Raw genomic sequence first — 14,835 nt, forward strand, 5'->3', positions numbered from 1 at the left:
CAACCCCTCTTAATTCTAATGCCTTCCCTCTGTTGATTATTTCCAATTTACCCTTCATATAGCTTGTTTGTACATTTTTTGTTTCATTTTGCTTTGGTTTTTTGCATGTTCTTTGCACTCCCCTTAAACTATGAGGTCCCTGAGGGCAAGGTCTATTTTATTCCTTTTTTTCTGTGCTATTAATGTGAATCTGTATGAAGACTTCATGAATATCAGTTTGCTAAATTTGTGTTTTATCTGAATTTGGATTTAGAAACTACATTCGAGCTATGGGAAAAGGAAACCAATCCACTGTCATGGAATTTCTTCTCCTGGGACTTTCCAGTCAGCCAGAGCACCAGCAACTCGTCTTTGTGTTATTTCTATTTATGTATTTGATCACGGTTCAAGGGAACCTTCTCATCATCCTGGCCATTGTTACAGACTCTCACCTTCATGTTCCCATGTACTTTTTCCTTAGCAACTTGTCCTTTGTCGATATCTGTTTCACCTCAACCACAGTTCCCAAGACGTTAGTGAATCATGTAACAGGAAGTAAGACTATACCTTTTGGAGGATGTCTGACACAAATGTACTTTCTATTTGCATTTGCAGACATGGACAATTTCCTTCTGGCTGTTATGGCCTATGACCGATTTGTGGCTATATGCCACCCCTTACACTATGCTACAAAGATGACCCCTCACCTCTGTGCCCTTCTGACTGGTGCATCCTGGATTGTTGCTAATCTGAATGCCCTATTGCATACTCTCCTAATGGCTAATCTCACCTTCTGTGACAATAATGTCATCCCACACTTTTTCTGTGATGTGTCTCCTCTCATGAAGCTTTCTTGTTCTGATCCCTCGCTCAATGAAATGGTAATTTTTACGGAGGGAGGGCTGATAATGATCACCCCATTTATCTGTATCTTGGCCTCTTATATCCATATTGCCTCTGCTGTCCTGAGAATTCCCTCCATGAAGGGAAAATGGAAAGCCTTTTCTACCTGTGGGTCCCACCTTGCTGTGGTCACCCTCTTCTATGGCACCATTATTGCTGTGTATTTTAGTCCCTCTTCCACTCACTCAATAAAGAAAGATACAGCAGCAACTGTGATGTACACAGTGGTGACCCCCACGTTGAACCCCTTTATCTATAGCTTGAGAAATCAAGACATGAAAAGGGCCCTGACAAAAATGGTTGGTAGGAAAAATCCCTGTTTGACATTCTCATCAGTGTTCCACAGACCATGACTCAGACTGGGATTTATCCTGTGTTTTCATTAATATAGAGAAGTCTCTTGGGCAGCTAGGTGGAGCAGTGGAAAGTGCACTGGCCCTGAAGTCAGGAGGACTTGAGTTCAAATGCAGCCTCAGACCAAACACTTGACACGTTCTAGCTGTGTGACCCTGGGCAAGTCACTTAACCCCAATTGCCTAAAAAATATGTGTACATATATATATATATATATATATATATATATATATATAGAGAGAGAGAGAGAGAGAGAGAGAGAGAGAGAGAGAGAGGGAGAGAGAGAGAGAAGTCCCAGATAAGTGAACTCCCTCTACCAATGTAGGTTAGTATCTTCTCTGTAATTTAATCTTAGACTGTTGCCTGGGGTATCAAAAGGTTAAGTGACTTGCTCAGGGTCATACAGTCAATATGCGTCAGAGACAGGACTTCAATCCATATATTCCTAGTGCTCAGGCCAGATCTCTACTCATTGTGTTATAGTTGTCTCTTCCAGAGTCCATAGAGAAACAATAGCAACTCACATTTATGTCATATGTTAAGATTTCAAAGATCTTTCCTCGAAACATTTCTCTGGGAGATGAATTAATGTAAGGTTGGGATTTTTTTTATCCTGGTCTGTGATTTCATTAGTGTGGGAACTGCTTAGTATAGCAATACCTACACTTAACACCAGTGATTTAGAGTCTTAAGAGAGTTGCCCAGGGTTGTAAGAGGTTAAGTGAATTTCCCAGAGCCATTTTGCTGCAGCAGAACTTGAATCCTGGTTTTCTAGACCCAAGAATAACTCTCTCTTCAATACTCCATGATGCCTACCAATTTGGGCATTATTATCATAGTATACAGATGATGAAACAGAGATTCTGAGAAGTTAAGTAACTTGTACTTGAGTACATGGCTCTTAATTATCTGTGGTGAGATCTGAACCTATTTCTCCTGAATTCACATCCAAGACTTTACCCACTATTCCATGCTGCCAGAAAAGCTAATCGTGGCCACGTAGGCAATTGTTTTATATGAGCCAGTACCTTCCCTGCGTCATCTCTAACCTGAATGGAAAGAACTCTTGTTGTCTATACAAGTGTGTAGGCTATGTGTGTGCAGATATGGAGAAGGATACCTAATATTGAATTCTTATCCCCAAAACTTAGGTCTTTACATTTGTCAAACACAAAGTCACTATCGTCATTTGCTGCTGTAAATTGTATATCTACTTTGTACCTTTTTTTTCTTTAAAGGAAGCTTTATGTAATATATAGTTATGTTTTCACATATAAATGTTTTTGTTCCATTTTGTATATGGCAATGTTCTTTATTTGGTGTTGGTTACATTCTGAATTTTAAAAAAATTTTAATTTGAAAAATATTGTTGTCATTTCATAGATGAGGAAATCAGACACAGGGAGGTGAAGTTACTCTCAGGGTCACACAGCAGCTAGTATTTGAGGTAAGATTCAAACTCTAGTCATCCTGACTCCAAGTCCAGCACTCTGTCCACTGCACCACCTACCAACCTCAACAGAAAGAGTTAAGAGACCTGATCTTTCGTACAGCTCTGACGCTGAGGGTTTGCATGGCCTTGGACAAATCAGTTTCCCTCTCTTGATCACAGTTGCACCATCTGTAAAATGAAGAGGCTGGATTAGATGATCACTAAGGTGTATCAAGGCTCCTTTCGGTTCTGACATTCTTTGACTCTGCTTTATACTCTGATTTGAAAGAAAACCCCTAGGAATAAAAAAAAATTTTTTAAAGTATCACCTAGTTTTAGTATTTAAGTTTATAATCTGTTTCCTTTTTTTTCTTATTGTGTATTTAAATTTTAGTATTCAAATTTAAAATAGATTAATTTTTTTAAAAAAATCACCTGGGGCAGCTAGGTGGCGCAGCGAATACAGCTCCAATCTTGGAGTCGGGAGGACCTGAGTTCAAATCCAACCTCAGACTCTTGACATTTACTACCTACCTGGGCAAATCATTTAACCCTTATTGTCTCAAAAAAAAAAAAAGAAATCACCTGAACAAAGAAAGAAATAAGACAGCTCTCTCAGGTTGAAGAAAGAGGATGTTGATCTTGGATGAAAATTGGTAACAATAAAGACTTATTTTTTTTTAAATTTTACTTATTTTATTCTGAACATAAGAAATAAAATGAGCATTTCCACAACATAGAATAGTTAGAAGAAAAAAAAGATAATTGCACATGAAATGGCAAATCTATTTTGTTCAACTTGCTATTCCTTTTAAGTATATAATAAATAAAGTTATCACATAACTTTCTTCCCCCCCCCCTTTGAAGTAGGGTACAGCTTCACATAGGGTGCAGTGGAAAGACTGTGGCTTTGGACTCAAAGGACCAGAGTTTGAATCTCAGTCCTGACCTTAGGCAAGTCCCAGTTTTCTAGGCTTCAGTTTCTCCCTTTCAGAAACAAATGGGCTGAACTAGGTGACCTCTAAGTTTCTTTAGCGCCCTAGCTCTAAGAATCTGTGACACAGCTGGTGCCATGAGATTAAGGGAAGTAGCAAACTGCTCATCAGCCCTATTTTATACCTTGACTTATGTTCCTTATTTCACCGAATCACAAAATTCCTGAATTAGAAGTGTTTTGGGGAATTTTTAAAATTTCCTTTTATTATTTGGGACTCAGGGCTATTCCTCTTGCAATTTTCTTTTATCTAAATGTCTGTTTTAATATTAACTTCACCTCGACAAAAGCTGTCCCATGGCATGTAAAAAGTTACTTAAGCCTTAAGTAATTCCATAGATAAGAAGCCAGAGGAAGAATGTCAACTACCTCGGGAGTTCTCAGAGACATGTAAATTCAGTTCAGTTGTTTTACAGTTGTATCTGACTCTTTGTCACCCAATTTGGGTTTGTGTGTTTAGTTTTTTGTTTGTTTGTTTGTTTTTTGGCAAAAATACTAGAGTGGTTTGCCATTTCCTTTTCCAGCTCATTTTACAAATGAGGAAACTGAGGCAAAGTTAAGTGATTTGCCCAGGGTCACACAGCTAGTAAGTGTCTGAGGCCAGATTTGAACTCAAGCAGATAAGTCTTCCTGACTCCAGGCTGGGCGGTCTATCCACTGGGCCACCTAGCTGACACCAAGCTGCTCCCGATATGTAAATCCTCCTCTTCAATTGGTTTATGAATTCTCTAAATGTAGTTTAATCTGTAACCTGACTTAGCTTACCTATAGAGTTTGTTTGATGAAATTTGTTTCCTCAGGCAAGGTTTGAGATTATGACTCTTTTTAACTAAGCTCGTTCAACTTTTATGACATTGAAGTAAGTATAGGACCATGGACCCATCTTCTCTTTAACTTTTATGGCCTAAAAAGAATATGCAAGATTGAAATATATAAAGGAATTATTTTTCTGTCACTCTGACATAATTTTGTCCATAAGAAGCCTTTTCAAAATCTCCATGAAGGTTCAGGTTTTCTGTGAGGCCTGAACCTATACTTGAGCATAATAATAAAACCTAGATTTTTTCCTGCATAATTTCTGTGCCGTGATAAATATATATGTGAAAGCAGTTACCTACCACATGAACTGAGAGCAGAGATAGTTCTTCCATAACAGAAGGGACCTCAGTGGTCATCAGATCAGCCCACACCTGAAAAAGAATCATCTTTTTAACCTTCTCCATAAGTTTTAGCCAACCTTTGCTGAAAGACTCTTATAAAGGGGAACCTGTTACATTTGAAGGCAGTCCATTTAACTTTTGGAAAACTTGTTTAGAAAGTTTTTCTTGACTATGAGCCTAAATTTGCCTGTTATTTCAGGAACTCTTCCCTCTTCTATACCTTCTTTTTCTCCTTTAGTCCCAGATTCCAAAAAGATTGAATTAAATTGAGATGAAACAAAATTAAATTTTATACAGTGCACTTTTATACACATGTGTCTGGGCTCCCCATATAGATTTTAAACTGCTTAAAGGCAAAGACTATAAATTACAAATATATTTCTATCCTTTCACTTCCTTGAAGGCAGACTCATACTCTTTTTGTATCTTCCCTCCTCCCCACCCATTTTCTTAGTCTCTGGCCTCTGGGCGAACATTTGTCCAAATACGTAATGAAAAATGTATAGATCAATGACTTCTTTCATTTTGACTCTCCTTAGCTGTAGGTAATTTTAGTAAACTAGAAAAATTCTAAAAATGAATGAGTTAAAAAAGATAAAATAAATAAAATAAAAACCAAATAAATACACATGATCTTTTGTATTACAGGGAGGAAAATACAAATGCCTGGCCATGGGAGGGTCAGGTAGAATAACAGGCACAAAGAACAACCCTGAATATAAATGTCTCACCTCCACCCACATTAGCCTTCTACTTCCCCCTCATCCCCCACCCTGCACATCTCAGGAAAGGAAGAAATTGTTGATTCAATACAAAGAATTGAGAACTAGGAAAATTTACATAGACAGCAAGATTGAGGATGGTAAGGCTCTAGCGGCTCTCCCCTCATCCCACACTTCTCCTCCATATGGGCCTTTTCACAAAATAAAATTGTAGGGGCAATAGAGAGTCAGTCAAGCAGTATGTATTAAATACTTATAACTTTCCAGACATAGTGCTAAATGCAGTGAATACAACTAAAGATAAAAACATTCCCCCGCCTTCAAGGAATTCACATTTTAATGGAGGAGACAACCTGAATATAACTATATACATAACAAGAAAATCAGCTTAAGTTTAAAATAATCTTCCTTAGGGCAACTAGACCGCACAGTGGAGAGAATGCTGGATCTATAGGCAGACCTGAGTCTAAATCCAGCCTTAGGTACTTACTAGCTGTATGAATCTAGACAAGTCCTTCAGTTTCCTTACCCGTAAAATGAGGGTAAAATAGGACCTTTCTCCCTAGATTGTGGTAGAATAAAATGAGATACCAATGGTAAAGCACTTTGAAAATCTTAAAACACTATATAAATGCAAATTGTTGTTATCTGAGAAAGGAAAGTAGGGTGGGACCAGGAAAGGCCTCCATTAGTAGGTTCCACTCCAAGGAAGACAGGAAAACCTAGTGAGGACAGCATATTCCAAGCAAAAGCAGTGATAGGAGATGGAATTTGAGGAATGGCCAAGAGGCCAGTATGGACAGATCAGAGAGTTCTGAGGAGAGTAAAATGTAAGAAGACTGGAAAACAAAAAGAGGCTAAATAGCTTTAAATGCCAAATAGATGAATTTATATTTGATTCTGGTAGTAATAGATAGCCATTAGAGTTCAGTGAAGGGGGAGAGGACAAGGTCAAACATAACACTTTAGAAAAATTACCTTGGCACTTGAGAGCAACCAATTAGAAAACTGTTAAAATAGCCCAGGTAAGAGCTGAGGAGGATGGGATCAAGGTTCATGGTTATGTGAGTGGAGAGAAGAGGACCTATGAGAGATGTTACACAGGTAGAAAGTACAAGACTCAACAATGGAATGAATATGTAGGGTAAGAGTGAGACAGTGAAGATACAATGAGGCTGGGAGTCTAGGTGACTAGGAAGATAGTGATGTCCTCAGTAATGGAAAATTCAGGAAGGAGAAAGAGTTTCAGGGCAAAGATAATGAGTTCTGTTTTGGAAATATTAAATTTAAAGTGACAATCAATTTGAGATGTCCAAGAGGCAGCTGGTGATGATTATAGACCAAGAGAGAAACTAAGGATAGATATATAGGTCTGGGAAACATCTGTTGAGAGATCATAACTAGACCCATGAATGCTAATGAGAATGCCAAGTGAGAAAGTATGGAGCTAAAAGAGTCAAAAGAGGACAGCTTTAAAGAACACCCACATGACACGGATGGAAATGACACAGATGAAAACTAGCCAATAAAATTGAAAACGAATGATCAGAAAGATAGGAGAGAAACAGGAGAAAGCAGTGTCATGAAAACCAAAAAGGAGAGAGTATCTAGGATGAGATGATGATGGTGATAATAATAATGTAACACATTATTATTATTATTTATTATTACTACTATAGCTGACATTAATATAGTGCACACTACGTACCAGGCATTGTACTAAGTACTTTACAATTATTACCTCATTTGGTCCCCACAACAACTCTGGGAGGAAGGTGCTTAATTAATATCCTCATTTTATAAACAAGGAAACAAATGCAAATACCCAAAAAACCCCAGTAACAACAAAAACTGTCTTGCCCTTCAAAGTAGCAAAGGGAACACTGACTTGAATATCAATCACTGAGAAAAAGGTGAAGAGAGGGAGAGGCAGCTATGTGGATAGAGTGCTGGATCTGGAGTCAGGAAGACCTCAGACACTTACCAGCTGTGTGACCCTGGGCAAGTCACTTAACCTATTTCCTTCAGTTTCCTGGTCTGTAAAATAGGGGTAATAATAGCATCCACCTCCCAGGTTTGCTGTGATGATAAAATAAGATATTTGTGAGGTACTTTGCAAACCTCAAAATGTTATATAAATGCTGGTTCTTCTTCTATTATTATTATCACATGTGCCAGTGGAAATAGTCCCTATTCCTACCTGATAACTAAAGCAGGAGACAGTAAGTTTTCAGTCAGGCTGGTTATAGAAGGGTGCAGAACCTTTGAGGTAGCACTCAGTTAACAAGCACTATTAAACACTTACTATGTGTCAGATACTATGCTGGGTGCTAGGGATACAAATAAAAACAATTAAACACCATCAGCTAGGTTAGCTTTGTCCCAGAACTCGCTCCGGTGCTTGCTTTCCTTTATAGAGGGCTCAGACCCTCCCCCAACCCCCCAACTTCATTACCTTCAGTTGCTCTTCGGTTTGACTCCTAGGCCATCATGCCTTCCTCCACAATAAGCTCATCACCCAAAATCTTATCATTATGGAGATCGATAACAGCTTTGATATTCAACTTCCTCAGCACTCTCCTCTTACCTAGGATTGGACTGCGATAGAGTGGATCTATGAACTCCTTCTAAGGCCTCCGTTAATAGAAGGCTCAGCCTTTTCCAGCTAACATCTTTTACTATTTTTGCTTGATTTCAACTCAATGAAAATCATGTCCCCTTGCTGGGTACCATCTGGTGTCCCCACTCCCCTCCTCCCCTTCCTTCTACCTCTTTACCTCTTTCTCTCTTCCACACTTTTCAGCTTCCTTTAGCATATCTTCCCCTATTAGATTGTAAGCTCTTTGAGGGCAGGGACTGTCTTTATTTTCCTTCTTCGTATCCCCATCACTATCATAGTGCCCAGAACATAATAGGCACTTAATAAAATGCTTATTGACTATTGAAAAGATTACCTGCCCCAGAGAAGAAGGATTTGGAGTAGGCCTTTATCTCTGGATTGTTGACCTATGTGGGATGGCAGGACAAGGGTGGAATAGGATCAGTCCCTTACTTTTTACTCTATGCCTCTGCTCATAGTTTGTTTTTTGGACCTGTGATTTTATTTTGTTTAGGGAACTTTCTACGTGGAAAAGCCTTCTCTCTTAGAAACTAGGGAGCACTGTGTTGGAGGTTTCTAAAATGGAGAGCCACACTCTCTGTGGGGCTATCCTGACCAACCCAAAAGTGTATGATCAACCAGCTGGAGAATGGGAGATTCATCAGTGGTTCAGTGACTAAGAAGTCGTGACTAGTTCCCAGTCACACGGGCTATGTATGTCAGAGGCAATACTTGAACCCAGGTGTTCCTGGTTCTGTAGCCCGTCATCTACTATGCCATACCTACAGAGAAATTTCAGAAGAACTTCAGGAACCAATGAGTCTAACACATACTTGAACAAAGAGTCATTCTGCAATATGCCTGACAGATAGTCACCCACTTTGCTTGAAGATGCCCATCCCTCAGGGTGGGAAAGGAGGAACCTACTCCTACCTTATATCGAAGAGTAGGGACTCAACTTAGGTCTTCTGACTGTAAGTCTGGTGCCCAGCTAATACAACACATTGCTTCTCTATGAACACTAAATTGAAAATGCACAGGTCCCAACATTCAGAGAGGGGGCCAGAGAGCTGGCTGGCCTGGTGGGGGTGTAGATTCTGGGATCCAAGAGTGAAGGATGTCAACACAAATGGACATGATCCAGTTCACTTGCTCGGCTTGTTTTCTCCAAACAGGAAAGATAAAATAATTCCAGATCCCAGGAAGGAGTGAAAAAAATCACAATCTAGACTTCCAAATCCAATTGAAGTCACTGCTAAAGGCATAGATAACATTCTTTTCAAGTCTGAAAGTGGCACAGAGAGTGATAACTAAGGGACTTGATGCTATTGAGTGCTAAAATCTTTATGTAAAGAGGGGTTTCAGGCTAGAGCTGACTTTGTTGGTACCCCCCCCAGTAGAGTGCAACATTGCAGATCACAGTTGCAATACTTATTAATATTTTATAAATGAATAGTCTTATTTTTATATCATGTTAATTTCTATGTATATTCTTCTTGCTCCTCAACCCATCAAGCCATATACTTTAATAAAGATAATAACAATAGTGATAATATAAAACAAAATATTCAAAATAACACTTTTCATAACAAAGAATTAGAAGCAAAGTAGATGTCCAAGATTAATCCTTATGATTCTCAGTTGTAGGCTGCCAAAGCCAAAACTCTCTTCCTAATCACTACTCCCTGGTGCTTTATACCCATCCATGTCAGCCCTATCCCTTTAATATTCCTATCCCTTTCTCTACTACCCTTCTCTCCCACCCTTTGAAACTCCAGTTCTACTGTTAACAAACTACCTTTCATATTACACCTGTGCCCACTCTTCGAAATGCTAGCTCCTTGGGGAAGAGACTGTTTAAGTGTATACACACACACACACATACACACACACACACACATATGTATGTATATGTATATATGTATATATACATATATATAGTGTCTGACACATAATATGCATCTCATCTTTCAACTGAAACTGCTCTCTCCAAAGAACCATTATTCTCCAAGTCACCTATGCTCTTGCTATCATCCTTGACGTGCGCTCTCTCTCTCTCTCTCTCTCTCTCTCTCTCTCTTGCTCTCGCCCTCCCTCCAGGTCTGACCATGTCAACCCCCTAGTCAATAAACTCCAGTAGTTCCCTCTCACTTCAAATAACTCCAATTATCTTTTTCTCCCACTTTACTTTGCATCAGTTCATACTAGTCTTCCCAGTTTTTCTGAAACTACCCCCTCATCATTTCTCAAAGCATAATACCAGTGATCTCTTAATCATCAAATCTAATGGCCTATTCTCAGTCCTCATCCTTCTTGACCTCCCTTTCACATCTGATAATGTCAATTACCCTCTTCCCCTTGATAATTTTCTTCTCTTTAGGTTTTTGGGTTACTGCTCTCATCTGCTTCTTGTCCTACCAGTTTGACCATTCCTTCTCAGGCTCTCTTGCTGGATCTTCATCAATATTATGACAAAATCATGAGTACTCTTTTTTTTAAAATTTTTTTTCATGAGTGTTCTTCAAGGCTGTCCTGGGTCTTCTTCTCCATTTAGTATTTTACTTGTTGATTTCATCAGCTACCATGGATTCAACTATCATCTTTATACTGATGATTTTCAGCTTTAACTTTTCTTCTAACTTCCAGTCTTGCCTATATGCCTCATATATCTTGAATAAGATGTTCTGTAGACATCTTAAACTCAACATGTCCAAAATTGAATTTTCTTCTCCCAACCAAACCTTCCCCTCTTCCTAACTTTCCTAATACTGTGAAGAGAACCATTATTTCCTAATACTGTGAAGAGAACCATTATTCTCCAAGTCACCTATGCTCTTGCTATCATCCTTGACGTGCGCGCTCTCTCTCTCTCTCTCTCTCTCTTGCTCTCGCCCTCCCTCCAGGTCTGACCATGTCAATAAACTCCAGTAGTTCCCTCTCACTTCAAATAAAATCTTCTGTTTGGTTTTTAAAGCCTTTCATAACCTGGCACCTTCTTACCTTCCCAGTTTTCTTATACCTTGTTGTTTTTGTTCAGTTGTTCAGTCATGTCTGACTTTTCGTGGACTTGAAGGAAGCCAGAGAAGCCAGGTGACACGGATGAGGAGGAAAAGAATTCCAAGAATGGGGGACAGCCAGTGAAAATGTTTGGAGTGGGAGATGGGGTGTTTTGTGTGACCTGTGGACCATGGGGTTTCTTAGAAAGTTACTGGAGTGGTTTGCCAATTCCTTCTCCAGTGTGTCTCCATGTTACAGCTGAGGAACTGAAGCAACTAGTGACTTGTCCAGGGTCACACAGCTAATAAGTGTCTAAGACTAGATGTGAACTCAGGTCTTCCTGATTCCAAGCCCAGTACTCTATCCATTGTACTACCTAGCTGCTTAGAGACATGTACCTCCTTGCTATTCCTCCCACAAAACACTCCATCTCCCTACTCTACATATTTTCACTGGCTGCCCCCTATTCTTGGAATTCTCTCCCTCCTCATCTCTGTCACCTGGCTTCTCTGGCTTCCTTCAAGTCTCAGCTAAAGTCCCATTTTCTCCAAAAAGCCTTACCCACTACCCCTTAAGGCTAGTGCCTTCCCTCTAAAATAATCTCCAAGTTATCCTGAATACACCTTGTTTGTATATACTTGTTAGTGTATTATCTCCCCCTTTAGACTGTGAACTGGAAAGCAGGGACTGGTTTTGTTTTTTTGGGTTTTTTTTAACCTTTCTTTGTATTCCAGAGCTTGTCACAGTGACTGGAACATGGGAGGTACTTCGTCAATGCTTGCTGACTGACTGACTCAATAAATGATTGCTGAATTTGGTTGAAATCAATCGTGCAAATAAAATGGGAGCTCTGAAAAAGACTTCCATCTAGGAAGACGACCAATGGCTTCATGGAGAATAGATGCCTCCCATAAAGGATGAAGCCCTGCTTAGAATTTCAAATATGAGACAGAAAATGGAAAGTCTACTTTACTACTTTATGAATCTTCATATTCCATAGCCAAAGGTTTTGTTTTGTTTTGTATTTCCCCATCCTTTAGACCAGGTTCACCCGGCTTACTGTACCCTGGGGCTGTGAAAAGTGAAAGAAAACAGGATGGTTCCACAGACGTTCCCTAGGTCCCGGAAGTGGGGGTCTTGTTAAGTGAAGAGTAATTTTCACCTACTAATTCACAATATACATTCTGTGAATTTGATGAAATGATAGATTTTTCAAAATGCCAAAGTAATTTATGAGGAGGGAGAAAAGCATGTACAGGAAGAGGAGAGAAAAAGAAAGGGAAGGAGACTTAGTAAGGGAAAGAGAAAGGTGTGGGGGAGGAGAGAATGAAGATAGAAAGGGAGAGAAAAGGGGAAGGTGAATAGGAGAATAATAGCAGGGAGCGGAAATGCCTCCTATCCTTCCAGCCCCAAGCATTCCAACGGATCCTACCTTAATCATTCCAAAACCTCTTCAGGGGAGCAAAGCAAGCCATTTATCTGATGTGAGACTGGAGAATTTCTTTTCATCTCAATGCTTTCCATAACAGGATCTGAGCCTGAGAAGCACCAGTGTGTAATAATCTCTTGGTTGTAGGTAGTTGTTTCTGTGTTATCTTCCCCATTAGACCATGAGCTCCTTGAGAGTAGGAATTTTCTTTTTTTGCCTTTCTTTGTATCCCTGCCCCTTGGAGTGCCTAGCACACAATAGTCACTTAATAAAAATTTCTCTGACTCCACTGGCTCTTTCTCCAGCAACTCAAACCTAGTATGGGAGGGAGGGGCAACGCACAAGACCCTGCCCCAACCTCCTAAGGTCCAACCCCTAGCGCCTCTCCGCCCAGTATTTAAGTTTTCCCGCGGGTCATCATCACCGCGTTTCTTTGGTGTCTCTTTGGAATCTCGGATCTTAGGTGAGCTTGGGGCAAGAAAGGTAGATTTAGGGTGAAAGTGCGAGGGAGGGAGGCTGTTCTGGGAAGACTGGAATGGGAGGGGGGTGTGTGTGTGTGTGTGTGTGTGTGTGTGTGTGTGTGTGTGTGTGAGAGAGAGAGAGAGAGAGAGAGAGAGAGAGAGAGAGAGAGATACTACTTGTTCCACCTAAGGACTCCCGATCCAAATGAGGCTGACTGGGAAAACTGGAGCAGAGCAGATACTTGGTTTGGGGTAGAGGGAACGAACGCAGAGAACAGAGGTTTTCATAGGTAAAGGTCGTGGATAAGGGAAGACCAGATACTCGGGGATTAGTGTCCTCTAATCTGAACGGTCTAAATCGGGGTCCCGGGACACCCGTGTATTCCTCACTCGCTCCTCCGTCCTCAGGTCACGCAAAGTAATTAGGAAGATCGAAGATGAGCTGGGCCTTCCTGACGAGGTTGCTGGAGGCTGTGACCCAGCACTCCACCCTGGTGGGGAAGCTCTGGCTGTCCGTCCTGGTGGTGTTCCGCCTGGTACTCCTGGCCGTGGGCGGGGAGGCCATTTACCGGGACGAGCTAAGTGGCTTCTCCTGCAACACAGCACAGCCAGGCTGCCAAAATGTTTGCTACGACGCCTTCGCACCCCTCTCCCACGTACGCTTCTGGGTGTTCCAGATCATCCTAGTCACTGCACCCACCGTGTTCTACCTGGGCTATGCCGTGCACCATTTGTCCCGGCGCCAAATGACCCAGGAACAAGAGGAGGAAGAGAGGGAGCCCATGATCAAAGAGAAGTCCAAGAAGTCCGCTGAGGATGAAGCCCACGATGGTCGCCGGAGGATCCGCAGGGACGGCCTCCTGGGAGCCTATGTGGGGCAGTTGCTGATCCGATCTGCCTTAGAGGTGGCCTTCCTGATGGGCCAGTACCTGCTCTACGGCCTGGAAGTGCCTCCCTCCTATATCTGCCAGCGCAGCCCTTGCCCCCACACCGTGGACTGCTTTGTATCTCGTCCTACTGAGAAGACCATCTTCCTGCTGGTCATGTATGCAGTCAGTGGCCTCTGCCTCCTGCTCAACCTGATTGAGTTGCTGCACCTGGGCCTGGGAAGCATGAAGAAGGGTAGAAACCACCCTGCCCCAACTCGTCATTCCAAGAGTCTCCAGTTGGAGCAAATGCAAAAACAGTTGCATCTGGTCCAGGAGCACCTGGACTTGGCGGTGCATTTGAGCACACCTTTGGCCACGGTGCCTGCCTATTCAGGCCAGTCTCCATCCTACAGCACATATGTTCAGCAAAACCGGCACATCCAAGCCCAAAAAGAGGCTCTATTGTCTAAGACAGGTATATTTGGGGTAGATTAAATCCCAATTTTTATTGCACCATTATTTCCCCTTATCTCCCTTGGTTTTTTCCTAATAGTCCAAATTCTTTCTTTCTTTTCCTTGTATTCCCAATTCAGCATATTATCCCCCCCCCCAATTGGGGTTAAGTGACTTGCCCAGCTAGTAAGTGTCAAGTGTTTGGTCTGAGGCCAAATTTGAACTCAGGTCTTCCTGACTTCAGGACGGGTTCTCTATCCACTGCACTGCCTAGCTATATTCTTTTCTCTCTAAGGGGAATTTTGCAGGCATTGGGAAGAGCTAGAGGGGACCTCTGAAAGGAAGGGAAATACCAGTTTTATTATATGGCCAGAGCACTGGACCATGAGTCCAGGAATCTTACTAAGAACCTATGTAACTTTCGGTAAACACTTAACCTCAGAACTTCAGTTTCCTCCTATAAATAAGAGGAATGTACTAAAT

The 14,835-nt window shown here is 41.1% G+C and overlaps 1 protein-coding gene and 1 pseudogene across 1 annotated transcript; both read left to right on the forward strand.

Annotated features, from left to right (window-relative positions):
• Window positions 1-269: 269 nt before the first annotated feature.
• OR1F1 (olfactory receptor family 1 subfamily F member 1) lies at window positions 270-1,235 on the forward strand. Its single transcript, XM_020995467.1, has one exon. The coding sequence runs from the start codon at window positions 270-272 to the stop codon at window positions 1,233-1,235; it is 966 nt and encodes a 321-aa protein (XP_020851126.1).
• Window positions 1,236-13,467: 12,232 nt separating this feature from the next.
• Window positions 13,468-14,394, forward strand: LOC110214507 (gap junction gamma-1 protein pseudogene; annotated as a pseudogene).
• Window positions 14,395-14,835: the final 441 nt, after the last annotated feature.

This window comes from Phascolarctos cinereus, unplaced genomic scaffold (assembly GCF_003287225.1).
Source record: "Phascolarctos cinereus isolate Bilbo 61053 unplaced genomic scaffold, phaCin_HiC Scaffold_4;HRSCAF=312, whole genome shotgun sequence".
NCBI classification, from domain to species: Eukaryota; Metazoa; Chordata; class Mammalia; order Diprotodontia; family Phascolarctidae; genus Phascolarctos; species Phascolarctos cinereus.

Excerpts from the sequence above, each read along its gene's own strand:
- OR1F1 (XM_020995467.1), top strand. The coding sequence starts at position 270 with ATGGGAAAAGGAAACCAATCCACTGTCATGGAATTTCTTCTCCTGGGA.